The sequence below is a fragment of the Pholcus phalangioides genome, unplaced genomic scaffold (genome assembly GCF_987345545.1).
Source record: "Pholcus phalangioides strain wild (caught in Gottingen) unplaced genomic scaffold, Ppha-v1.0 ptg000015l_1, whole genome shotgun sequence".
Taxonomy (NCBI): domain Eukaryota; kingdom Metazoa; phylum Arthropoda; class Arachnida; order Araneae; family Pholcidae; genus Pholcus; species Pholcus phalangioides.
Genome location: NW_028301608.1, coordinates 38,721,156 through 38,748,864, shown reverse-complemented (window position 1 = coordinate 38,748,864; position 27,709 = coordinate 38,721,156). Strand labels below are relative to the sequence as shown.

Genomic DNA, 27,709 nt, shown 5'->3' with positions numbered 1-27,709 from the left:
CCCTATATCACAAAAAATTTCTTTCTTTATTACATAGTGTTATTCTAACATAAAATTTGAAATAGAATATTCCTATATGTTTTCTTGTCGTAAACAACGTAAAAATAAATAAATAAAATGAAATAAATGTTATATACTGCATGTATCAAAAATAAATCGTGAGTTTTGTTACCTTACACTAAGAGTTTATAAGCAGTGAAGCAAACATCACAAATAGTGAGGGGGAATAGAAACAAGAACTTCCTTTTTCTCAAAGAAAGGTTTATTTTCTTCATATGCGTTTATCTCTTCAAAAACTTATTTTTTTGGAAATTTAGAAAAAGTTGAATTTTTCCCCCTTGAAGATTTAACTTCGAAGGCAATTTCGTTCACGTCACAAAATTTCGAGGAGAAAAGAGAAAAGTGTTTCTTGTCTAAACGAGCATTGGTTGCAGCAAAAGGAGGGGAAACTTTGAAGGAATGACGCAACTAGTGGATGTAACTGGCACTTTAGCAGTAACCCTTTCTCTCCTTACCTCCCTCGTGATGCGCGACTCGACTACCGCCGTGTAAGGAATGCTGACATGAAATTGCCATCGTCCAACCCTCTTAACACCGACGCGTTTTCGGGGGAGGATCTCTTTCCACTTTTTTTTTTGAAGAAAAGAAAACAAAAACTCATATAAAATCTCTCCGGTCTCAACTGCCCAGTCCACTTCTCTAGAAACCATCAGATATAACTTGTCTCTTCTCTTAACCCCCATCCGAGTATTCATTAAAGATATAAATTTTTCTCATATAAATTAACTCCATATTGTACCTCTATCTCTCTTTCTTGAAATTTCGTATAAAATTAAGAATAAAAAGTTACATTATTTAAGATGAAAGTCACTTTCAGCTTCTGCGTTTATATATTCTTTTTCGTAACTCTGCTTGGCCGAGACTACGTTGGGGCCAACTACTTGAAGATGTGGGGACCCGCTGAAAGGGGTGAACCAGGAAGATGGGATGCCGAGGTAAGTCTTCATTTTTGTAAATTTCTTTCATACGTTTTTAAATTAATCGGTTTCTTTGGCTGTTTTTAATATAAATTTTAGTTTTAAAAATAAAAAATTAAAAGAATGAATTTTTAAAAATTTTTGGGGAAAAAATGGCTGTATATACCGTTATATTTTATAATTGCAATATTTATCATTAAGACATACTTAATATGAAACGTATGGCGTTAATATTCGTCCAATATAAAATGTTATAGGCACAAGAAAAAAATAGATCTTTTTAAAGTGAAATTTAATAGGTAAAAGATTTCTTTCTATGGATAAAAAAGCTCATTCACGTATATAAAAAAAGAATGAGTATTTTTTCATGTGTTGAAAAGGTTGATATTGTTGAAGAAAGTAAAAAAAAGTTGTACTCAATCACAAAAATTGTACCGAGTAGCACATTAAATTATTTGTCATGTATTAGTGGTTTGAAAAACCAGTATTTCTCTCATTTTTTTTGGCTTCAATTAGAACCAGAATGACTTACCTAATAATTTTGACCATGATAATTATTTATAATAATCATCATATTTATATTTTTTTTACCATTTTCTTCTTTTTCTACTTGTCATTGGTATATAAAGGGTTAAACACGTTGAATATTTTTATTGTTGTTATATTTTATATTATTATTCAGAAAGAGATATTGTCATCTTGAACATATGGGAAATATTTCCTAAGTAAACGATCACATTAAGAATGAAATATCGATCACTCATACTTTACAACCATATTTCATAATACTTTTTGTTGTAGAAAAGAATAGAATGTTTCAAACGTTTGATGAATTAAAGATATATTTTTCTTATGATCAAATAATATATGTAGTTTTTTTAAATACATAATTTTATTTATTTGAGTTTTAAAATTTTTTTACTTATGATTATACATTTTTTATTCTGTAAACTTTATCACAAATCAACTTATCTTAGCGATACAAATTTCGAATTTATTCAACAATTTTATGATTAAAGTAATTTTGTAACTTATTTTTCGAAATTTTTATCATTTCAATTCTATGAAAAAGATTCTTAACGTTATAAAATCGGTTTTTTTTGTTTGCTGAAACTCTAGTTTTTCAATGTTCGAAAATTTTTAAATTGAATTGTTTTAAGAATAAAAATGATTAGTAACAGTTAAAAGAATACTTTAATGTAATTTCTTAAACTAAAATAAGAAGTACTATCATTTACTATTATAAGTATTTTTATTATATTATTGATTTATTATACTGTTTTTTTTACGTTATGAAATAGCTCCAACATTTATATTGAAATATTTTGATTCTTGTTAATTTAAACTGAATTCCTTTCCTATTTTTACTGTTTTTCTTCCTTCTTCCGAGTTTGAAAACTACTTATCGATATATGTTTAATATTTCAAGCATTTTACTATAACTTCAAGTCATTAGGAGTATAGATGTTCGTGAAGTATTTTATGGAATATTAAGTATACTTTACGTCAAATAATAAACTTAAACATAAAATTTCTATAACGATATAGATTTTTGGTTTACATAGGAATTATTCTTAAGAATTTTCCCAACGGCTTCAGTAAAACGGAACACATCTGCAAATTTATTTGATTAAATTAAAAAGAAATTATTATATATTTTGTATAATTTGTATTACAGTTTAATTTTTTCTGTACGGAAGTACAGAACAAATGAAATCTCAGCGGGTTTTTTCGAACGCACTTGTTTTTAATATTATTTTTCGTATTAATTTCCTTAAGCTATTCGAATAACTTTCTTGCCACTTTTTTATAAAATGACATTGAAATGAACTTAAATAACATTTTTTGACAGAAAATGTGCCAAAATCGTGAAAACAATAATAAATTTTGGTCTACCAGTGTATTCTCTATGAAAAGTCATTTTTATGTCAAATTTTAAGCAAAATTCATGTAATGTTCAAAACACGATTGCAAAATATGTATGAATCAAAATATTTTATGAATCAAATGTTTTGCTATTTTCACAGTATATTTAGCTAAAATTAAATAAGTGCGTTTAGCTAAAAATGGTACAGGTTTAATACCAAAATTTAAAGAATCGTATGGTGTGCTCATAAGTTACACCCAAATATGTTAATGTACAGGTGAATTTTTCGAAATTTCTTTTTACATATCGCGTATAAAACATTGTAATTAGACGAATATATGCGATAGACCTTAGATTTTGATGAAAAATCTTAAAAATAAGTGACAAACTGTCATATCTAAATTTTATAATGATACAGTCAATATATTTCCTACAACATGAATATACAAGCATTTCCATCTTTACTTCAGAAAATGGAAGACAGATGGCAGGATGAACACGAAACAAGCGCAACTCTACAACATAAAATACGTTAGGGCAACACATATACAGAAATTCCGTAGAGGAATGTGTACGAGGTGCATGTACGGTTAAGTAGTAGTAGTCAATAGATTTTTAGAAATCTTGTTTCAAGCTGAAATAAAATGTCAAAAATAGCATTATTCGTATAAAACGCGTTTAAAGTTTTTATTCACAGGCCACTTGATGTAAAAACGCAACACTGAAGTGGACGCAACTTCGGTTCTGAGCGTTATGCAAACAATGGCTGTTTTGGAATTACAAAAAATTGTGCTTTCATAAAAATTAAAAATCGATATTTTCTTTCTTAAAAAATGACATTTTGAACGTAGTCGAATACCTTAAACATTTAATGTATTCAGGATACAATATTTCTTAGGAGTTCGATGCTGAAATATCATTTTGGAATGAATAATTTTTTATAATTACATGGAAACATGATTTTTGCAACAAATATGAATATATAAATATGAATTCAAAAATATTTAAAACTTTTTTTGATATAACAAAAAAAAAAAATCTCTTTTTGAACCGACCAGACGTGTTTCCATTAGAGTGATTAACATTCTTAGTTTTTTTTCAAGCTGTTAATATTCACGCTAAGATGGGAACGCTTGACTACAAATTTTGGGAAAAGAATCTTCTCGGTGTGAAAAGATTTTGAGGTGTTGTTGAATTAATTCGGAAATGTGGTACATAATACTCATTTTCAGTTTCGAAATAAAATATTTAAGCCATTATAGAAAAATGAATTTTTAAGTTTTTTTTGGAAAAATGTTTCACTGATATTTATATGAGAGAAACATGTATGTGGGAATTTTTTTTATAAGAATTATTATATTTTTTGAGGTTGTTTTGTTTGTTTTCCATTATATACTCATTCCGTGGAGAACATAAAGAAAGAAAACTCGCTGAGTCACGCATTCATATAAAGACTTCTTTATCTTTTTTTTTTCCATTCTTGTTTTCTTAAGAGATTTGGAGTTTTTCGCTTCTTCTTTCAGTTTTTTTGCTTCAACAAGATCTTTTTTTCCTTCATAAACACTAGGAGAAAAAAACAGAAAAAAAATATTTTTTTGGATATACAGTCACGTATCTCCATTGTATTTCTTTCCATTTTTTCTCATAACTAGAAAGTTTGGCCAGAATTTTCATCTACGGAAAAGAATTTCTGTAGTACAAAGGATTAAATGTTATCGATAGGCATTCTCTTCAAATGAGCTATAAAGATTATTATGATTTTTTTAAACAAATTCTAACAAAAATAAACTTTAGATTTTTTTCCCCTTCAATGGTACGTTACAAGGGTGTTTCAAAAAATTATTCCACAACTTTGAAATGAAATAACTCGGAAACAGCGATACGTAGAAACATAGATTGAGTGGTATGTTTCATAAGCAGGCCAGGAATTTTAAATACACGGATTTGCAAAATTAATTACAACTTTAAATAACAGATGGCACCACAGGAGTTTTGTTTCATGACTTCTTTCCGTGGGGGACAGTCGAAGGTCATTGTTTGCAGCAAGTGTTTTCCAAGGCTGTATCAGCTTGACCAGTGCACGTGTGAGACATACGCATCCATTGCGGGAGATTGGTTTCAAAACCCACACTTCCTGTTTATACGTTTTGTTTTAGCTTGAATCCACTGCAGTATGATTTCACCTACGTATGTGAAGAACAATATCATGAACTGTTTGAAGGACTGTGCCATATATTAGCCAAAGCTGTAACTTATTTCGCAAACCGGTGTATTTTGAATTCCAGGCGTTTTCATTGAATAAACTTTTTGTTTCATCTTTCTTTCTGCAGTGTTTTAAGGTTATGTTATATCAAATTTTGGGGATGTCCTTTCTGAAACACCATGTAATATTTCACTGGGCTATATATAGGCTAATATATAAATCAAAAATTCATAAAAAATATTTGTGGAACAAGTTTTATATAATTCAACCTGAAAATATATTCATTGACAATATATTTTCCTTCGGAATTTTCTTCATGCAAATATACATACACGTGTCTTATATGGTTGAAAACTTTGTAGAAAGTGCCTTCGAATATTATTATTTCGTGAGATATTCGTCGTAACATAAAATATTTATGAGTAAAGTAGATTTACGTATACATTGCATGAATTATTCATTGTGTTTTGACGCATGTAATATTATTTTCCATGTTTTTTTTCTAATTTAGCGGGGGGGGGGGGTGGGGTAGCTCTGAGTATATTATTCCCAGCAGAAATATTTGAACCGGGGAGTTCTTCATAATTTTAATTTAAACATCAAATTATTCAATTACTTAAATGAATTCTTATACGAAAAGTTGCACGTACAACGTTGGTTTTAATTTTAATCCAAAAAATTATTATATTATAATACAGTCGACACCCGTTATAACGATCCCCTTCGTTCCAGCGAAAACGGACGTTATATGAAGAGGTTGTTGTATCGAATGTTTTAAAAAAGTCATAAAGTTTAGCTTATCCGGAAAATTGTGTATTGCACTGGCGTAATTAAAAAAATTCTCTTGTTTTGTTAAAACATTGCAATATAAATGTGTAAAAAACTACAACACAATTTAGATACGTATAATACAGTATATACATTTCACTTATGAAAACACTATGCAAATCACGCATTTATACATTTTGCTACATGCAGCAAAATAAAAGCTCATTTGCCTCTATATTGTCCCATTGAGACATCAAGTAAAATCGTGTAATCAAATTTAGTATAAATTTTTAAAAAATTAGTAACGTAAGAAGTGGGCGTGAACCACCACACAAGAAGATAAAATAGAATGATAAGCAAAATTAGTTTCCAATGATTGCGCTAGTTAATCATCGGGTTTCCTTCATCTTTAAACCACTTGTGTTCATAATCTTTCTTCTTCAAGCATCAAATCTGAAGTCAGACCCATTCAACGAGGAATGTTCCTATTTCGTTGGAGGAAAAATGGGGTGGGGGAAGCCGTGTTTGATCTTTATAACGTTGAAACGGATTTAATGATATTTACCGATCACTATATTGGATTAAAAATTACATGATGGAAATAGGAAAATATTTTGGACCTATTGCACCGATCGGTATAACAAGCGGTGACGGAATAATGTTAATATATTAATTATTTCCATTGAAGATTAGCAACTATAATCGTTCTATAATATATACCACTGTCTTGTAAGTCCGAATTTGGCCGTTATCTCATAAACCGTATTTGACTTAGCCATCTCGTTGGGTATTTTGCCGGTTGTGGCCTTGTATTTGCATTCAAATAGAAGAAAAGTTGGGAAAGAACAGCACAAAAATGAAGAAGAAAAGAAGCGTTGTCCTTCAGTCCATGATGCTCTTTTCCGAGTTTTCTCCAGATTTTGAATTTAAATATCTCTGTGAATATTGCACTTACGTGGATTTTTTTTTATACGATCAAAAGTAAAAGGGGAACAACTCTCTCATTGAAAGTCGGTACACAGGTTGACCGTACGGAAATTTAAATTTTCTATTTTGTGACGCAGTGTATTTTCACTCTCAAAACTGATGAAGGGTAATTTCTAAGCACATTTCGAGCATTTTAAAAATCGGAACCATACGTTTACGACGAACGGTTTATGAGATAAAGGCCGAATAAGGACTTACGGGACACCCTGTATATAGAGAAAATATTTTTGTATTAGAAAATCATGTCTTGAAGATTTAAAACAATATAATTCCACCTTAAAGAAAACACTTTTTCTGTAAATTCCGAAAAAATGAAATTATAGGTTTTCAACCATAATTTTTTATGGGCAGTGTATTTTGTTTTATCATAAACATTAGTATTTATTAGCTTTATTTTAGCGTGTATTTGTTTCTTCGTGATGATTTCTCTGATTTTGGGTTGCTGTATTCTTGTTATATTTGACATCCACATTTTTTATGGGCATCTTTTTCTCAGCTACCTCATTGGACGATTTGCCTGTTTTGGCTTTTTTGTATTTGAATTCACAAATAATACAATCTACAATTTCGAAGAAAAAAAAAAATAGAAATAATAATTTCATTAATGAATGCGAAGAAACGGAAATAGATTGAATCGGAAATTTTTGTTTTACCGCATACTTTATTTGATGTCAGCTCGAGAGCGATTTCGTTATACCGTGCACGTGTCTGTCTTAATAACGAAAGAGGCAAACAAGGCTTACGAGATGAATTAAAACATCCGCTTGTTGACAAAACGAGGAACTGTAAATAACGGCCCTATGGTTTGACATTATGTTGATTGGATGTCTGTTTGAGTTCTTCGAACTGGTGCTTTGCAAATGAAAACTCGAATGGTTTCGTTCATGTGATTACACTCGAATACTCCGAAATGAAAACTCTAGCTCGCTTAAAAACATTGAGGATGTTTGATATGTCAAAGATTAGAACGGAAGCGATTTTATGAATGGAAGAGTGCAAGATCTGGAAGAACTTTTTGATTTAGTAATATTCCCTCTATTCAGCTTTCTTTTATACTAGTTTCTTCAGTTACGCCACTGTCATTTTAAGCACAGCGAAGAGTTTGTTATAACTAATTTGTTTTTATGTAAAGAGATGCAAATGCACTAACTGCCTGGCAAAAGGAAAAAAAAATGCTCGTTACGATAAATGTGATAAATCGATTCTTATGAATGCTCACCAATCGTGTTGGTAAGATCGATAAATGTACCACTTTTACCAGCGAATTTATATAATACCCACGCTTCGTTGGTAAATTTGATAAATACCTGAAATTTATCGCCTTTATCTGTGATTAGGCATGACACCCTAATGTAATTGGTGAATTTGATAAATATGAAAATATGTTTTGAGTTATATCTTGTATAGTTTGAGAATTACAATTGAAGGGAATAAAATTTTTTATTACATTGGTTTTCAATGAATTCTTGGAGGGGGGGGGGGACGTGCTCTCCTCTTCCTAAAAATTCACAATCTTGATGCGGCAATCAATGATCCCTCCCCTAATGATATAACGGGCCACTGTGGTGGTCGAGTGGTCATAGTGACGGGCTCGCATAACAAATCCCAACGGCGCCACAGCAGTGGGCGGCTGAAGTTGTTTTTCTGTGGTTCCCATCTTCGAGGTGCGAATGCGAGCCAATATCCCCATTAAAAAGTCTCGTCACAGAGAGCAACATGCCAAATAACGCTACAACTATTCAATCAATACACTAAACTCATAGTTTGACAAACTGATGATAGATGGCAGGATTAAACAAGCATTACACAGAAACAAACTTCACGCTAGGTTCACAACACATACTGCACATTTTTCAGTATGGCCCAGGTCTTCTTCTACCACCAGCTTATATTTATCTATTCATTGAGACACAGCGGCGGTACAAGGTCTGGTTTGGAGGAGGGGGGTCATGTAACGGAATGGAAAAATTGTTTTAGTGGGAAAATCACATCCTAAAGGAGTACAGTCAAACCTCGTTAGTGCGTCACCCGGTTAACACGTCACTCCGCTTACCGGGTCACTTTTTTGAAGTCCCAATTGTCCTCAGGCAGGAACTGACACAGCTATGGCTTACTGCGTTTAACGAGTCACTCCGCTTACTAAGTCATATTTTTGCTCTCCCAAGAGTGACTCATTAACGAGGTTCGACTGTATTTACGACATACGATAAACATGTTGGGGTAAATCGAGAAGCTATCCATTCTTAGAATAAGACAACCATAAGTATTCTTTATGGGCATTGTATAATATTTTATCATGTGTATATATTGTTTATAATTTGTGTTAATTGCATTTTTAATGGGGTTGCTGTATTTTTGAAATATATGACATCCATATTTTTATGGGCATCTTTTTATCAGCCACCTCGTTGGGTATTTTGCCTGTTTTGGCGTTGTATTTGTATTTATTGGGAAGTACGTGGGATGTATAATTCCCACTGGCTTAACAAAACGGGAAAACAAAACTGAACATGCATTCGTCATGGCATTAATTTTATGAGGACATGTAATATCTCGATACTTATTTAACTTCCCGTATTTGCATCTATCTTTCACTAAGATCCTTGGTGGATCCAGGGTCGATTGACTATTCTGGATAAAATATATGCGCTATCGTTTTGATTTCACTGGGCATAATGGGTGGATGTCAATCCAAAAGTCTTAATGATGACTCGTGTTCTTTTTAACAAATTTTCCACAGTTAATGACAAATCTATTTTCGTATCGTCATTACGAAACATACTATCGTCTTCAGAGGAGTTTATTGACAGTTGAACATGATCATTAAGAATGATGATATTCCTAGCAGACTTTCTTCTGGTTCTAGTCCTATTCGCCTAAACTTCATCGGATCACATTTCCTACTGAAACGTCAGAACGGTGCTTCCGGACTTATCCCATTGCCGAGATCTCTTCCAGCCTAGCTTTGAGGCAGAGTCCTCACATCTCCTACTGAGGCTTGAGCAGATGGTGCAGTAAAATACGTTGCTACTTTTTTTTTGGCTGGCAATGTATATGGATACCCAAATCGAAATTCAAACATATATTTATTGAACCAGAAATGTGTAAATTATTCACATAACTCTGTCAAGTAGTTTTGTCTTGGGTTTTCTGCGGTTCCCAACTCTGAAGCAGGAATGTGAGCCGATCTCTCCGTTAAAAGTCTTGCTACAGAGATTAACAGTTGTACAAGGGTAAGAATATTCAATCATTACACTTCACTCACAATTTGAAATACAGATGACAGTGCTAAAAATTTATACTATGCAGACCTTCAGCTTGATACTTCAATGATATGAGCAATTCATGCATTTTCCATCTTTATTTCAAAATAGCTAAGAAAGATGGTAGCACCAGCAAGAACACGAAACAAGCACAACTCTGAAAACACGAATATGTTAAGGGCCATACATACTCAGAACACACATTTCGGCATATACCGGTTCCTTCCAAATTCCACAGTGAAATGTGTACGAGGTGCATGTTATTACGCAAGGGGTAGGGTAAGCTAGGAAAAGGCGAAAGATGGTATTCTGATGGTAGATCTATCTCAGTCACATTAGATTACACTTACCTAAGAGTGTTATTATCATCCAGTGGGCTTTTTAACAAAACAAAAATGAGGTCTCTGGCAAACCGCAAAATGGCAATATTCTCAGCTTGGCCTGTTATGACCGGTTGTAAATTCTATAGTGTTCCGCCCGCCTTTCGGGCTACTTCATCCAATAGTTTTATCGACAGTTTCACACAGATCCGAGGTATGGGCTACTAGGTATATTCCTGAGATGGAGCAGGTTTTTTTTTTCATTTTTGCAAGAAGACTCTTTTGCCTGCCCAGAAATCTTTCAGGATTCATACTGAGATCTGAGCTGAACCAGCCCCGATTGTCAATTTTAACTAAAAAATGGATGCTAAAGTTTTAGCTGCGCCTACTACGTCTAGGGGATCATAGACTTCAGAAACAATGCTACAAAAAACTTTTTGAATCAGCAAACGTCAACGTTTTAATAGATAATTCTATGCCTGCAGGATGACTTGGTACATATTAGCGATTTTTCACGTTTTCCAACCTTCAAATTTGTCAAGCAAAATTTTGGGCTAGAGGATTATCCCAATTTTAATGTGTCTCTCAGTTGAACGATTACTAATTCAACTTCGTCTCTAAAGTAATAAGATTTCTTTGAATGAAAAAAATAAAACATTAAATTCACCCTGATAATATTAGCACTATATGCAATAAAAATGAGCTAGAGACGTGCTCCCCCCCCCTCCCGACATTAATTTTTCTTGCCCTATTTACCATGATTTAAGACAACATTTTCCAGGACCCGTTGAGACAGATATTTTTTTTTTGATTTTCTAAAAAAATACAATCTTAATTGTGAAAAAGACTTAGCCCCGAAAGAATAAGAAATATCACAAATAAATATCATATATAAGAAATATATTTCTTACCAAAAGTTTGAATCTAAGGCCGGGATCACACAATAAAAGTTTTACAAAATTTCATTTCAAAAATTGAAAAATTCAACCAATAAGCACGTTGGATGTGAAAGTAACCGATGTGCTTACTGGTTGAATTTTCCAAGTTTTATAAACGAACTTGTTTAAAACTTTTATAGTGTAATCCCGGCCTAAGAGATTTTTGCTTATTTTTATAAATGCTATATTTTCTCAAACTACATGCAATAATCTGCACAACTATGAGAAAATTCTCAGGACCTGGCTTGATCTACTCTCTCTCTCTTGCAATTTTCACTTGAAAATGTGTAAAATTAAGGATTTCAGAATGTATGTAAAATTGATGGCAGTGCGAGTAGAATACGAATAACCACCCGAACGGTGTAGTGTTAAAAATATAATGACTTCAAAATGTAATGCAAAAAACATCATTGTACGGAGCTTTAGTGACGTGCTGCGTCGGCAAAACTGAGTCTGCCGCCTCCTGACAAAAATTCCTGTGTTTAGGGTTGATGAAAATGCATCGAGCACAAAGATTTCCAGTGTCCGAATGAATAACATCTCTCGCAAGTGCTTGGTGTGCCATTCAGAAATATAGCAAAAGATTTCTCCGAAAACAAAAACGTGGCTACTGGAAATACAAAAGTTTTTTAATAAGAAAAAGAAAGAAAAGACAATTGCATATTTCATTTCTGAAGAAAATGCCTACAAATTGTATTTTTCGATGTTAAAAAAATGATCTATTGCTTTAAAATGCTTAAAATATGATCGATCACTCAAAAATGCTTTAATTATGTGACCAATAGCTCGAAAATGCCCAAAATGTAACTTGTCATAAAAAAATATGACATCATAAAAATCCGAGCCCTATTGATAACATAAATACATTAGAATACATTAGCGCATACACTCATAACACACTTTCCGACATGTACCGATTCATTAGAAATTCCTCAGAGGAATTCCTCTATGAGGTAAATGTACGATTGAGTAGCATTATTGTGCATACATATATCTAAATCAAAATTCAAACATTTATCTGTCGAACCAGAGACTGCTGCTTTATCTTGTACTTGCCAAATAATTTAGTCACTCCAACGATTATCTACCAGTGACATCGTAAATCAGTGTAAGGTACATCAAAGTGTCCGAAATATTTTTATGGTTGAGAAAGAACAAAATATTAAACTACTCTCATCTCTTTCCGTTCAAAATAATTTTCATAAATGCATCGAAAGGCAAATCACGTATCATTATCGTGTTATTGAATACCATTAACGTATCATAATAAGTTTGGTAGAAGCATTTCGCAAGTCTGGGGAATGACGTAGAGGATTTCATAGAAAGCATCTGATACTTTCACTTGTAATCAACATCATTCATTGCGGAATGAGCTTTTCCGTATAGAATTTTTAAAAATAGGACAACTTCTTAAAATCTCAATTTCGTATCAAGATAGACACATAGCGAATTTTACACTTGGAAACTAAATTTTGAGTCATAGAATCAATCCGATGCCATTACTAAGCATGTGACTCTCAATTTATAGTTCAAATAATCTTTTCTAAATCTATTATTAAACCGTAGCATTAGTATAAAAATTATATTTCACGTACAAAAGAAAGGTTTATTTATGAAATATAGGAAATGCTTTTTACGTTTCTGGAACCTGTTTGAGTAAAATTTCGAAATGTATAAAGAAAAAATACCATCAAAATACCATAAAATAAAATATTTCAAAAGAAAATACTTTATTTTGTATTGAATAGAAACGCACTTTTTTCTCTCTCTGATAACTTCCAAGTGAAAGCATTTTCCAAGATTTTGACAGGAAAAATCCATGTTTGTAAATGTTTATTGGAAGTGAAAACGCATATTTTTATTTTTATGCGACGCTATTTCTTTTGTTTTTGCTTGCGTTCTAAATCATTGATAGATAGAAGCCGTTGAAAATCATTGATAGAAATATAGAATGATATACACTATCAACGCATTCTTAAAATGAAGATGATACTATTTTGAATACCCGTGTTCTTGTTGGCACACAAAGCTTCAGGTACGAAGGCTTGATTTATCAGTGTTTAAAATTTTCAACAAAATGGATAGAATGGACCATGAGTTTTAATATATCGTTAATCAACTGCTTCGACAAGGGAACACCAGTATCGATTGGTAAGAGACAATTCTAGGTTGTGGTATCGCAGGGAGTTTTTCACTAATATGGTTGTTAATAAATGGAATGGTTTACCTCCGGGGGTTGTGTGTGTGTGTGTGTGTGTGTGTGTGTGAATTCTAACACAATTAACACGTTTAAAAAAAAAGTACGATAGACATAATGGGATAAATCGAGAAGCTATCTATAGTTGGGTAAGACAAGCATATGATCTTTTTTTATGGGCAGTTATATATTATTAATTAATTTTTTTTGGCGACTATATAAGCTACTTATTAGGTTACTGCTTTTTGGTTATTTGACATCCATATTTTTCATGGGCATATATTTTTAGGCCATCTCGTTGAGCAATCTGTCTGTTGTGGCCTTTGAATTTGTATTTAGTTTGATTTATTCATCATATATTACTAATGAGCGGAAAAAATAACAAAAAAGCAAAAATTGATTCATTTTGAAAGGCAAATTATTAAAATTTATTGTGAGTTGCAAGCAAAGATTTCTGTGAGTCAAAATAAGACTAACAAGTTGAAATGTTTTTGTTACATTTGGAAACCCTTTTGAGAATGAGATTATTTTGGGACCTGTAAGACTATAGAAATACTCTAGCACAGAAACTCAGAACATTCTAAACTTATTTGTGTCACCGCTCTTCTTTTGAGGAAAAAAAAATGTTTCTATAGTTTCTTTTGCTGAACCAACCCGTTGGATCAGGGCCGCACTTACCATATGCGGGGGGGCCGCACCGGTGCGAAAATAATAGCGGGGCCAGAGGCGACTTAACTGTACATGAGATTCGTAAAAATCTTTCATTCCTCTAAAAATTTCCAACGAATTGGTTACATGAAAGAACATATTTGATTGTGTGTATATATGCGTGGCCTTAACGTATTTATACTGTCAGAGTTATGCTTGTTTTGTGTTATACTGGTGCTGCCATCTGGCTTACATATTTTGAAGTGACAAGTGCCCGAATATTTAATTTATATAGTTATCATGTTGGAATTCTACTTTCTCTCTACGGAGCAACTTTTTTAAAGGGGGATAGCGACTCACAATCGCGCCTCGAAGTTGGAAAACCGCTGAAAACCAATTTCCCCACTATGCCGTTAACGGAGGGTTCGAACCTTTATCTTCACGATGAGGGTCTAGCACGATGCCCACACGACCACACAGTGGCACCTATGTTGTACTGCAAAGTGCTGTTACAATTCAGGAAATTTTCTCTCCTGCTGAGAGATCTGACTCAAGACCGATAGATCAGTTATTCCCAGATGATGTTCGGTGAGATCGGGCAGGGGCAACACCTTCTATAGCAGAAAGCTTTGGCGAGAAGCTCGTGACGTCACTCAAATCGTCCATTTCACCTATAGCCATTAAATATACTGCAAAAAAGTAAAGATTTCGCTTACGTCAGACTGCTATATCCAATGGCTACAGGTGAAATGGGCGACTTCAGTGACGTCAAAGCTTCGCGCGGAGGCTTTGTGCTATAGAAGGTGTTGGCGGGGGCGATGCAAGATATTTTAGGAATAAAGCTGTTAGAGTAATAGGGCTGTGATTCTCGAACAGTGTGTTACAGCACTTCATAGTGCAGTCAGAGTGTCTCGAGATCAGATGGGGAAAGATCACGAGAAACTTCAAAATCTAAGGGGCGTCACAAACGTAAAACTTTTGGGAATTACTGCAACAGAGGTTCTTTAGGACGAAATAGAACGTGTCGGTTGCGATCCTCGCCAACATGTTCGGGAGTATCGGATGAAAATACCGATGGAATACATCAAAAACTGATTGAAAGTATGCCCAGAAAAAGGGGAGGGTGCGCAACTGCAGCAAAAGATAGTCCTACACCGTATTAATTTTTAAATAAAAGCGAAAATGTTGTCTAACACCCGAGTTTTCTGAGATTTTTTTCCGACATAGGATATATCGCTGCCCCGTTGACATACTCGAGCCATTTTGTTTTCTATTGCTGAAAACGATTTGCGTAGGAACATACGTTGCGAAAAGAATGAGCAAGTGATATAAATATTTAATGGCGCTGAATCGATGGAAAAGGATCATTTACTGCGATTTATTTATGCTGACTGAGCACGTAAACGATAAAATGCAAAATTAATGAGTAATGGAGAAATTATGGATGGAAAATCTTCCCAACCGTGATTTAATTCACTGAGGGATTCCGAATTGCAGAATTGATTTAAATAGAAGAATCATGACATTCGAATAATTTTAAGACTGATATTCGTAAGGGAAGATTAATTTTTTTTTGCAGAATATACAAAAGTGTGGTTCACGGATCAGTGCCGGTCTTAGGTCGGCAAAAAATTTTAGCATTATCTATATAGCCACTAAATAATTTCGGATTAAGAAATAATAATGGTTTTTTTTTGTTTTTGCCGTCAGCCGGTCTGCAAATTATTGTCCTATTTATTTATATTTTTCTGCAAGTTCGCAAAATATCCATCCGATTTATTTATCTTCGCCGGTCTGTAAGTTATTCACCATATATTATTAACTTTTTCGCCGGTCCGCAAGTTTTTCATCCAACTTATACATGTTCCGCTGGTCATCAAATTATTTTTTGTGGTAAACAAATTATTTCTCTTATTTAGGTAATTATTTTCAGCCGCTCATGAAAAAATTTCGCATAATCTATGTAGCCACTACATAAAAATTATTTTTGTTAAATCTGAAATTATTTCTTTGTTTTTGCAGTCAGTCGGTCTGCAAATAATTTTTCTATCAATTAATTTTTTACCGGTCCGCAAAATATCCATCCAAATTATTTATCTTCTGCCGGTCCGCTACAGTTATTCATTGACTTTATACATATTACACCGGTTAGCAAAATATTTCTCCTATTTAGGTAATTATTTTTCTCGGTCTGCAAATTATCTTTCCAATTTATTTATCTTCTGCCGGTCCGCACAATTATTCCTCCAATGTATTTATGTTTTACTCCGGTCCGCAAATTACGTTTCCTAATTTTTTGCCGGTCCTCAAACTATTTCTCTCATTTCCGCCGGTCCGCAAATTATTTCCCCCATTTATTAGTTTTTTCCGATAGTCCGCGAAATGTTTTTAGACTATTTTCACCAGTCCGCAGGTGTGAAAAAATTGTAAAACACTGATATATACTATATGTAACATTGGTTATAACACTTGATTATTCGAAATTGTTTTGTAATAAATAAAATGTTCAATTTTATATCACAAAACGTAATTTTTTAACAAGTTTTCGTAAACATTTTTCAGGAAGAAAGTAATGATAAAAGTTCTTGGAAAAAAAGAACAACTTTACCTTTTTTAATGTAAATCACACGCATGTTGAAGGGAGAAGCTTTTATTCAAGAGAATAATTTCTGAAAATCTCCTTTTTTTATGGTTATATTCAGTCCAAAAAACGCTATTTTTGGAAGTTGGATCATCGTCGAAAACTCGAACTCGAAAAAATTCGCTTGATATTCTAAACGCACCTAGAATATTAAGCGTGGTCTTTGAAGTTGTCGATTCAGTGAAAGAGACCAGAGTATTTGAAAGTGAAATTTCAAGGGGAAAATCGAAATACGGAAAATGCCTCACTGCTTGCCAATGAGAATATAATATAGATTTCAAAGAGTTCACATTTGAATTTGCTGGGTGAATATCAATCAGTTTTTGTATTAGATTATTTATTTGAAGAGAACTTTTTCTCGGCGATGTAAACAATTAATAATTACTAAGGAAAACAGATTGTGGGATCCAAATTATCTTGTTGGCATATGCAGTAACAATTTCGGTTTTTTTAAAAAAACTAAACCTTTATAATATCTGTGATATAGCGAGGAAATAATTCTGTGATAGAAAATATGAGATTCTACAGGGTGCCACAAATACGGTATTTATTACCATATATATATATATATATATATATAAACGGGGGAAAATTGGGAAAAATTGCATTAAATGCGGTAAAACCGTTTTACCCTCATTTAATGCTGTATTTTTCCTCAACTTTCCACCGTTTCTCGAATTCGAATACCTCAGCAAATATTGCACTCGGAAACGTCGACTTTTTTTTCTTGGCATCAAGAGAGACAGGGCAACAACCTTCTTTTGGGTTCTTGAGCACATGTGTACTCATAAAAAGTTAGCTTTTGTCTTTCAATAACTGTAAAACCTGTTATTACGGAGTACTGCAAGTGAACCCTAGTTCTACACGTTATTTAGATACTTTTTGTAATTGGAAGTACTATGCCTCTAGGATTAACGGTTCTTCAGTAAAATACCATACGCTCTGTTACCTATGCTCCCTGTATATATATATATATATATATATATATATATAGATAAGTTCTGACACGGAAATGAAAGATGACCAGCAATCGAGAGCAAATCGGGTGGATTTATTTTGGATTGATTCGAGTTTGTCTGAATTTTTGGAGGTGGGTCATAGATTTCAGCGGCGTAGGAAAGAACTAGAGAGATATAAGTTTATTTACGTCGTAATAATTAATGTAGTGCGCACGCGCGACAAACAGCAAAAGTAACTTCTTAAAGACTTTATATATCCTTTTGTCTATACATATAGCATGTTGTTACTTCGAATCAAATATTTTGAAAATTCATAGTATTTTAGTTTTTTAAACTTGTAGAACCATTTGCTGCAAAAATTTATAATTAATTTTGGAAATTTCTCTGAATGAAAATTTACAGTTTTTCACAGCGCAGTGCAGCAAACGGTACATTTCTAAAGCTTTCCGTTTATTAGTTTTATGTAAATGAGAAAGTTTTGGAATACTCTGTATAATTACAGTAAATTGCAATTCAGTTATTGTTTTCATAAGTAAATTTATGTATTTATATATATAAATTTGACTTTCTGTTTGTCTGTATGTCTATGTGTTTGTTCTTTATACAAATTTAAAATTTTAGATCTTATCATCGCCAGATTTTATTTTGCATACATACTAAATGGGACCCGACTTGAACGACAGGCTACTATAAAAGTTTATCCTAGATGGGAAAATGCCCGAAATGGGCAAAAAGCGGTCGGGCAACAATGGTTTTTGGGCCTCAGCAATCACTTTCGGAATGTTTACTTTGGTTACCGTGGTTCCCTAGCAATGCGTTTCAGACGTGTATATGACTTTACAATGGTTTGTCACTTCTCTAATAATCCTGTTAATATATGTATAATAGCTTATGCCTTTATAATAGTTTGCCACTTTTTCGATCCTCCCAGTAATTGAAGAAAAGCCGGGCAGCGCCGGGTATTATAGCTAGTATAACATGTAAACCAGTGTTAAAATTTCTGAACAACACTACATTGGTCTTCCTTGGTGGTCAGGAATGTGGACATTCGAAAAAAAGATTCCGGTGTATTGAACATCACTGTTTTTCACACCAAGAAGCTAGCTAAAAATCCTGCGATAGGATGTCTCAGTCGGAATTTAAGCGTCTCGCAGAGATTGCTCCTGGCGACAGCTGAACGAGGCTCCGATTCGCAAGAATTATCTGCACGTGTCCAGAACGGATATGTACAGTTCCGAGTATGTAAATGATCCATATGAAGAGAAAAGAAATAAAAAGAAAGAAAAAGAGAGAGTGAGCGAGCTCTTGAAGTTGAATTCATACTTTATGATTCTCTAAAAACTGAATTGCACTTGATTGCGATTCATTGTCGGTTGAACACCATATGATTTCGTAAAATGAATGGTGAGTAACCTGCCTTGGCTTTCTTATTGGTTTTTGATGCTGCTGTTGTCTTTGATGAGCTGGTTAGTGTAAACAGAATATTGCACACACATTTAGTCGCATCTACACACATTTAATTGCACCTATAATCATATTTAATCGAATTTAAATTATTTAATCGTATTATTCATATTCCCTTGGGAAGTATCCCCATCCACTGGTCCTAGTCGGGTACGTGTGTGATTGAAGGTATTTCTTGAGAAAAAAAGAGCTCGTTTTGGTTTCAGGTGAATATATGGATTTACCCACTTAATGAATACACTTAATGATTGGGGTAAATCGAGAAGCCATCCATTCTTAGAATAAGACAACCATAGGTATTCTTTATGGGCATTGTATAATATTTTATCATGTGTATATATTGTTTATAATTTGTGTTAATTTCATTTTTAATTGGGTTGCTGTTTTTTTTTTTTTGAAATATATGACATCCATATTTTTATGGGCATCTTTTTATCAGCCACCTCGTTGGGCATTTTGCCTGTTGTGACGTTGTATTTGTATTTCTATAAACTGTCATGGTAAAGCGCACCACTGCAACTGAATCGCCAGAGTAACGATGAATGGAAGGGGGGGATTTTATGAGTTATTACTACCCACTGGAACCCCGGCATCACCAATTGTGGTTTTCAGGTTTTCATTTATGAACAATTCATTCTTCCGCAATATTAATATGTAATCAGTGAAACCTCAAACGATTTAGCATTCATGATTCTGCAATGCACGTGAATATTCTGGTGGGTTCTGAAATTTTCCTTCAATATGCGAAAAAAAATATCACATTTTTTATCATGTTTCAGCACGAAGAGCAGAAGCATGTCAAATTTTTTTTCCAATGTTTATTGGATGTTCTGCTACAACAAGTGTGAGTGACATATTCATGACCGATACGTGTTATCCGATGCTCAGCTGGGATATTGTCTTACAGGATCGCTTTTAGTAGATTTAATATCATCAAATATAGGCATCTAACAAGACGGGTTTCTGTTTCATACTGGACATGGGGAAAGAGGCTGAATACTTGAATTGTGGTGTCCATACATCCGTCGAGTTGATGAGCTTGTCACTTCGGCATTTCCTTCCGGAATTACGTATTATGTTCTCCCTTTTGAGGAGTTGCACCAATTTCATTGATGCATAAATGGCCATCAAGTAAAACGGAGTTCCGCCTTCATAAACTATTATACAACTATCGAAGGACAAAACTGTTATAAGATGCCGAACTTGTGTCAGCAACTCGTATCCAGTGGATTAGTAACAGCGTTCGGATAATTGTGTTTCAAAACTCTCTATGTAAATTAAGATGTGAACTAACCCCCCGCCTCTCTCTCTCTCTCTCTCTCTGCAACCCGGTTAACGTTTTCGGAATTTGCATTTGATAAGATGTTGATTGTATCATATTTAATTAAACAGGAATTTGGTTAGCTAACAGACAATGCTAACGCTGGAAGATTATTAGAATAGTCAAGATGTTCTACCACTTACTAATTAAATATAAAATAGTAAGATGGTTTGCCTTCAGTTATTTCAGTTCCGTTTTTATTCATAAATGATTCTTATTGATCAGGGGATTAAGGGCGTTCGCTGAATCGACCATTAAAAGGGGGGCACAAAAAGCTTGGGGGGGGGGACAAAAATTTTCTTACCGAAAAATATTTGGTTACCACCCTTCAAAAAAGAATTTAAATGAACAGAAATTGGTTAATTTAGAATACTATAAAGGGTATTTTCTTTTTGATATTTATATTTTTACACCGAAATATCAGTTTTTATTCCTCTAATTTTTGGTCAGCTTGGAGGCTTGGGGCATGGGATCCCGAGCACCCCCTGTGTATGCCTCTTTCTGGGATACACAAGCTCCATCCCGCCAAAGGTTTTCATCTGTCCCGTAAAAGGTGTATCGGTGAAAATTTTTTCAGTAGTAAATGGTTGATCATAATTCATTCATAACAATCGGGAAATTGGGATCTATACGAGACATCGCTATTTATCGATAAATGTTTTTTGCATAGGTAAGTGAAGTTGCCAATTGTGACAGGTGAAGGATATCAACACCAGCTATACTTGGCCTTAACAAAGCTGGTGTTGTTAAAGTTAACAATTATCACTACAAATAATTTAAAAAAATTGCCTGTGGTGGAAAATAGAGGCCACTTCTCTTCTACTTAACCATATATTCACCGCCTACAACTCCTCCGCGGAATTTCTAACCGATCGGTACATGCCGGAATGTGTGTTCTGGGTTTTGCATGTGTGGCCCCTAACATATTTCAGAGTTGAGTTTGTTTCCTGTTATACTACTTCTGCTATCCGGCTTCCATATTTTGAAATAAATGTGGTAAATGATTGAATTTTCCTGTTGTGTGAGTACCATGTTGAAGGTTTCCCAGTTCTCTGCGGAAAGACTTTTTCAAATAGGAGACCGGGTCGCATTCATGCCTCGAAGATAGAAAACCGCAGAGAACCAACCTTCAGCCTACTACAAGTCAATTTCAGTTTCAAAAGAGGAATTCCTGTAAGCTTCGGACCGCTCATTGTGACGTCAATGGAGTTCGAACCTGAGTCCTCATGATGAGAGCCCAGCACGATACCGACACGATCACACAGCAGCAGTAGGCGGATAATGCAAGTCGCTATGGATTAAAATGTATTTAAAAAAAAATATATATATATGCTTGATAAATATGTGAGGTGAATATAACTTTATATGATTATACTTTATAATGATAATTAGACGTCATAACTATCTTTATATAAGTTATATAAAGTGTATAGTGAAGTTTATCAAACTTACCGAAATGGCCAGCGGTTATGTATATCACATTTGCCGTGACATATACCCTAGTTTCTGACATGTGAACGGCAGACATACCGAATATCTGATCCGTGACCAGAAAATATTGAGCGCCCCCTATTATTAATAGTTCCGTTATATAGAATGTTTATCATGGAAAATATATCAGGGAAACAAAATCAAAATGAAGGAAAATTTTTCAGGAAGATGTGTATATTATACGATACTTAAAAGAAACATATTTACGAAAATTAATTCTCAAGATTTAGCTTGAATTTCTCAAGCATTTGAATCATTAATTTTACGCTTTTTACAAGGGGCATGGTCAAGACTAAATTGAGACATTTACAAAAATATTTCCAAAAAACGAAACTCAAATTCAAAAAACTCTAATTATTGCGCTGTGTGTTTAGTTGGCTGAGTTACTCCTTATAAAAGATATTTTCGACGGATTTTCTAAATTTCTATTCCTCTTCATACTTCTAGTAGTTTTTCTATCAAAATTTAGAGACCAAATGTCAAAATGTCGGAAACAGGATTTATAAATTATTGATAAATTCTATCAAAACCACTTATTCATGAAAGCATTCATATTTGCTGGGTATCAAACCACCAAAGAAATACGACCTTTCTTTTCAGGAATCTTTACGGATAGATATCCTTGTGTTAAATTTTGTAGCAAGTGCATCTGAAGTAATCTAAAATGTTTTCAGATCAAATATATAGAGAGCATTCAAACGTTTAAAATATTCCGAAGAAAATTTTGTATCAACGGTAACGTAAAAAAGATAGAAACCAAGAAAAAATATATTCCATTTCTTCCCCGACAAAATGTCATAGAACATTACGGGATAGCGAAGCAAATGGAAATCGTGTCAAAAAGTATTCCTTCTTTAAATTTTTTTTCTTATTCTTTCATGTTGAGATTTCACTTCAAAGTTCAATTTTTCAGAGAAAATAAGAAATTGAGAGTTTTTTTGGATTTCATATGTAGTGTAGTCGCAAATATTCTGTACGTGGTGAGCATTGAACAACAGTTTATAGACACTGACAAATCTATTTATTTATTTATTTACACATCTCATCAGTCTGAGCCCAATTACAGAGATAAGAAACCACTACGGACATAAAAAATACGAAAAATACAAGTAATGAAAATTAATAGAAAAGTAAAATAATATTAATTATTCATCGAATTTACACGTTAAAAATAAAATTATCAACAAACATATAATACAAAAATATATATGCGCAGCGGAAGCACGCGTTGAGAATTCAATAAGAGGAAGACAAAACGTTTATCCAAAATAAAAAAATGGAAAACCGAAAAATCAACTAAAAGTGAGGAACATCGTGTACTAAATACAGTCCGACCCACTCAATGTGATCGCATCGGGACTCAGGGTTTCTGATAACAATATCCAAATGATAACTATATCCGAAAAAGCCCCGTTTACAAATATGATGATCATTCATGCCGTTTTATCGAATTCGACGTATGGTAAACGGGATACACATCGCTGTTTTTCTTTCTCACATGATTAGTTGCAAAATGTTCAATATATCATCTAATTTTTCTATTTTCTATATTTCTAAAACGGGACTTTTTTTTCCCCTTTGTGCTAAAATCCTGAATTTTGTCATTCAGCCTTTGTGAGGCGTTCGAACGGAACTGTCTAATGTATAATCACGAATCACTTTTTCATTTTCAGCTACTTTCAAATTCAGTGAATACTGCACTTGAAAAGATGGAATTTTATTCGTTCGCCTCAAGGAGAGACGAGCAACAACTTTCTCTGATTGAGTTTTTTAGGACAGGGTGACCAAATAAAAAGTTTCTTTTCTCATTTTCAAAACTATACAACCCCTTGAAATATAAATGACGTATCTGAGTTCTGCAAGTTTGTCTAATATTTTTTTCGAATTGGAAGTATGCTTCTAGGATCAATGGTTCACAAGCTATTACGAGATAAAGAAATTCAACCTATGGAACCTATATAAAGGATCCCCAAAAATTCGTATTGGCTCAGGGACCGAATTCATGAGAAACAGGCCCTATGGTGGACCCTCAGAGAGCATTACACACAATTATTCCTAGACCTCTTCTCTTCTATCTACCAGAAACCTACCGTCTTGAAGAGGTATTCTGCAACATTTTTATGTTGTACGGTAGATTGTAGAAATACATTACATTTACAGTACCCATATAACCCGACAAGCCATCTTGAAAATAATAGATAGCTAAAAAATGAACATAACATAATGAATAGCAACTCTCGCGATGTAAATTGAGCGTAGTTTGAAATTATTAATCACTCTTCCATAATTAATAAAGACTTCTGAAAACTTGTCTGACAAGCAAATTTGACGAGTGAATTTCTGGAAATTTTTAGAACGAATCTCCTCTTACAGTAGCCGCGCGATAGTGGTGACATCTGATATATACTGCCTGTAGAGATAGAGCATTATGAGAGCAAATTGAAATGATTTATCACTGTTTTACTCGTTGGCCACTCCTGAAAATAAATTAAACCCAGTATTCCATATTTACCCGAGTATATATTTCATAATCCTCACATTTTCCTATAAATCCAAGTTATTTTTCGTGCTTCACGGCTCCGGTTTTCAACTAGTTAGTGATGACACTTTGATTTGTCCTCGGATATGAAGAAAATATGCTACAGAAAAGTAAAATATCACGGCAGGGAAAAACAAACAATCTAATGAGAAAACTTTTTTGTTGTTGAGCCGCAGAATTCCACGATTCCTTCATGAAAAATGATTGTTTTGTATGGTGATGATAAAAGAACCCCATCCCCCCCACCCCCATAAAATTTTTCAAGTTACAATACTAATTTAAATTACAATAGAAATATATTTTAATAATATTCATTAATTTTTTTGCGGAAAACCTTTATTTTCAACGAGAAGTTTAATAAAAGTCAGTGTCGTCGTAAATATAAGGAAGCAATTATTTCTAAGCTTTTTTCAATGTGGTATATATCACGATATTTTTTTATCCTCTACCCTTAATATCTACGCTTCGTTCATGTGCAGCTGAGTTGACTCTGGAACTCTTCTTTCAACTCCAAATAATTGATGTTCATGCAAATGCTACATGGAAAGGGTGGAACCGGCAGTTCACAAACATTCCGTCGGTAAATCATCCTCTCATAACTGCTTGGTTATCCATAGCTGTCAACTTTCATTCAAACCTACATGGACAATGAAAATGAATAGGAAAGGTTTTTTTTGATTTTGTTTTATTCATCGTGTGAAGTTAGGTCCATTCTAATTAATAGTATTTCATTAATTAAACAGTAAATGCGTAGTAAAAGATGGGGGTTTTTTCTTTCTTTTTGAGTTTTCCAATTCCGGGGTTTTGTTCTCTCTTTGCTGTTATCTATTGAATAACGTGAAACAATATTCCGCACATGACATATAATGCAAGTTATACATGTTTTAAACCTTTGAAAGTAAATTGAAACTAAATGAGAAAATATCTAGAGGGCTTACAATGTAATGGAATTTAACATCCAAGTAAAAAAAAAAGAAGAAATCGAAAGTATAAAAGTTTAAACCAGTATCGCTAAACATTTTGTTGAATACGGGCCCCCACTTAGGTCACTATTTTAGATGTTCGAGGGCCACAATGAAATTAAATGGTGCAAAATATCTAATTGGGTACCAAAGTGAAAATTTCATATCATAATAAGGATCGATGATGTCTTTACGGTGTCCCATGTGTCAAAGAAAAGGGCTCCTATATCATAGAAGGTTTTTTTTTCCGTTCTGAAAAAAAAATGTATTGAATTTTTGTTTTTCTTTTATATTTCTCTAAGGTATACGACTACGTTCGAGAGCACTTTTCTGTAAAATGGTACCGGAGGGAATTTTAATAACATTTTTTTGATAGAAAGTGTCCCGAAATAGTAAAAACAATAATAAAGTTTGGACTACCTATGCCAGGCATCTTCAACGAGCACCACAGTCAAGTGATAGGATATTGTCATTCGAATATTATTTATCGCTAGCGGGCACCACAGTCAGTGCCGTCTTAACGCATGGACCTATCCGGGCACGGCCCGGGGGCCTCAAGAAAAGAGGGGCCTCACAAAAATGAGAACTAATTGAAGTTTTCGAGAATTTTCCAGGTAGGGCCTCAGAAAAACCAATTTTCCCGGGGGACCATGATGCTTTTAAGACGGCCCTGAGTGCTAGATGCTCGTGTCCGATTTCGTGCTCGCGAGAACTTGATCAACGTTCCGATTAAAAACCTTGTACAAACAGCATTCAAGGATTAAAATCATCCTTGATTTCATGCATTCGTATGTTAAACTTACCGTGAAGGTGCTCTTCTTTTGAAGATGACTACAGTCAGTGCTCGCGACTAGGAAAAGGGTTGAAGACCGCTGACCTATGTCATTTTCTATGAAAAAGTCATTTTTATGTCAAATTTTAAACGAAATTTCATGTAATATTTAAAACACAATCGAAAAAATTTTATGAACGAAATACTTTGTTATTTTCACAGTACATTGAGCTAGTGATGATGCAGGTTACGAACCAAAATTTAAAATATCGTATGGTATGCTCATAAGTTAAACTCAAATCTGTTAATGTACTTCTGAATTTTTTGAAATTTCATTCTATATATCGTCTATAAAACAATGTAATTAGACAAATACATGTGATAGATCTTAGATTTTGGTTTATAGTCTTAACAATATATAGAAAAATATTATATTAAAATTTTGTAATGATAAAATGAATAGATTTTTACTTTTAGAAATCATGTTGCAAGCTCAACAAAATGCCAAAAATAGTAAAACTTCGTAAAACGCGTTTAAAGTCTTCATTTACGGATTACTTGTATGTAAAAATGTAACACTAAAGTGAATGTTATTTTTGTTCTGGGCGTCACATAAACAAAACAAGGTCTGTTTTGGAACCAAAACAAACAGGGAATCCGTCTAATAATATCTTCACAGGCCATGTCAGTCAGCTTCAAGTGTCACATTTGGCCCGCGGGCTACGGGTTGAGCACGTATGGTTTAAAGCAGTGGTAGACAAACTTTTCAGTCGGAGGGCCAGATATGCAGTATTTCTGTCGCTTGCGGCCAGAAACTTGTGTGTATATAGCACAGTGTTTCCCAACGTGGGCAATATCGTTCCCGGATGGGTGATGGAATGGTCCGGCGGGGGGCGGTAGAAGCTACAGGTTAGCTTAGTTTATTCCAGTATTCATGAAGAAATGAATACTGGAATGAATAATGATATGACATAATAATGACATGGTGATAGAGGATATTAGCATTCGAATATTATTTATCGAGAAATGAAATGATTTTCATGACATACTTTTTTTAATGGAAATAATAATTATTTTTTATCATATTTTAGATCTGTTTCTCAGTAACAGCAATAGCCAATAACTTTATTGATGAAAATTATTCAATTATAAAATTTTCCAAGAGATATCTATGTTCCTATTTCGATGACCACAGAACATGAATTCCCCCGGTACTCTCAATGTCAAACTATATTAATCTAATCGTTACTCCAGGGGTACAATAAATATATTTATACAGAAAAACTCGGTTATTACGACTTCTAAGATTCCACGGAATTTCCTCGTTATAACTGAGATGTCGCTACAGACGAGGTTGACGTTTTTAAGACCTTTCAAGTAAGAAAAATACGA

General features: G+C 33.6%; 1 protein-coding gene across 1 annotated transcript in view; it reads left to right on the top strand.

Annotated features, from left to right (window-relative positions):
* Positions 1–552: 552 nt before the first annotated feature.
* AstC (Allatostatin C) overlaps positions 553–27,709 on the top strand; it is a 56,311-nt gene continuing 29,154 nt past the window's right edge. The window contains exon 1 of the mRNA XM_089245474.1: positions 553–995. Within this exon, the coding sequence (XP_089101600.1) occupies positions 861–995 (135 nt within the window). The 5' untranslated portion in view covers positions 553–860. The remainder of the gene's footprint in view (positions 996–27,709) is intronic.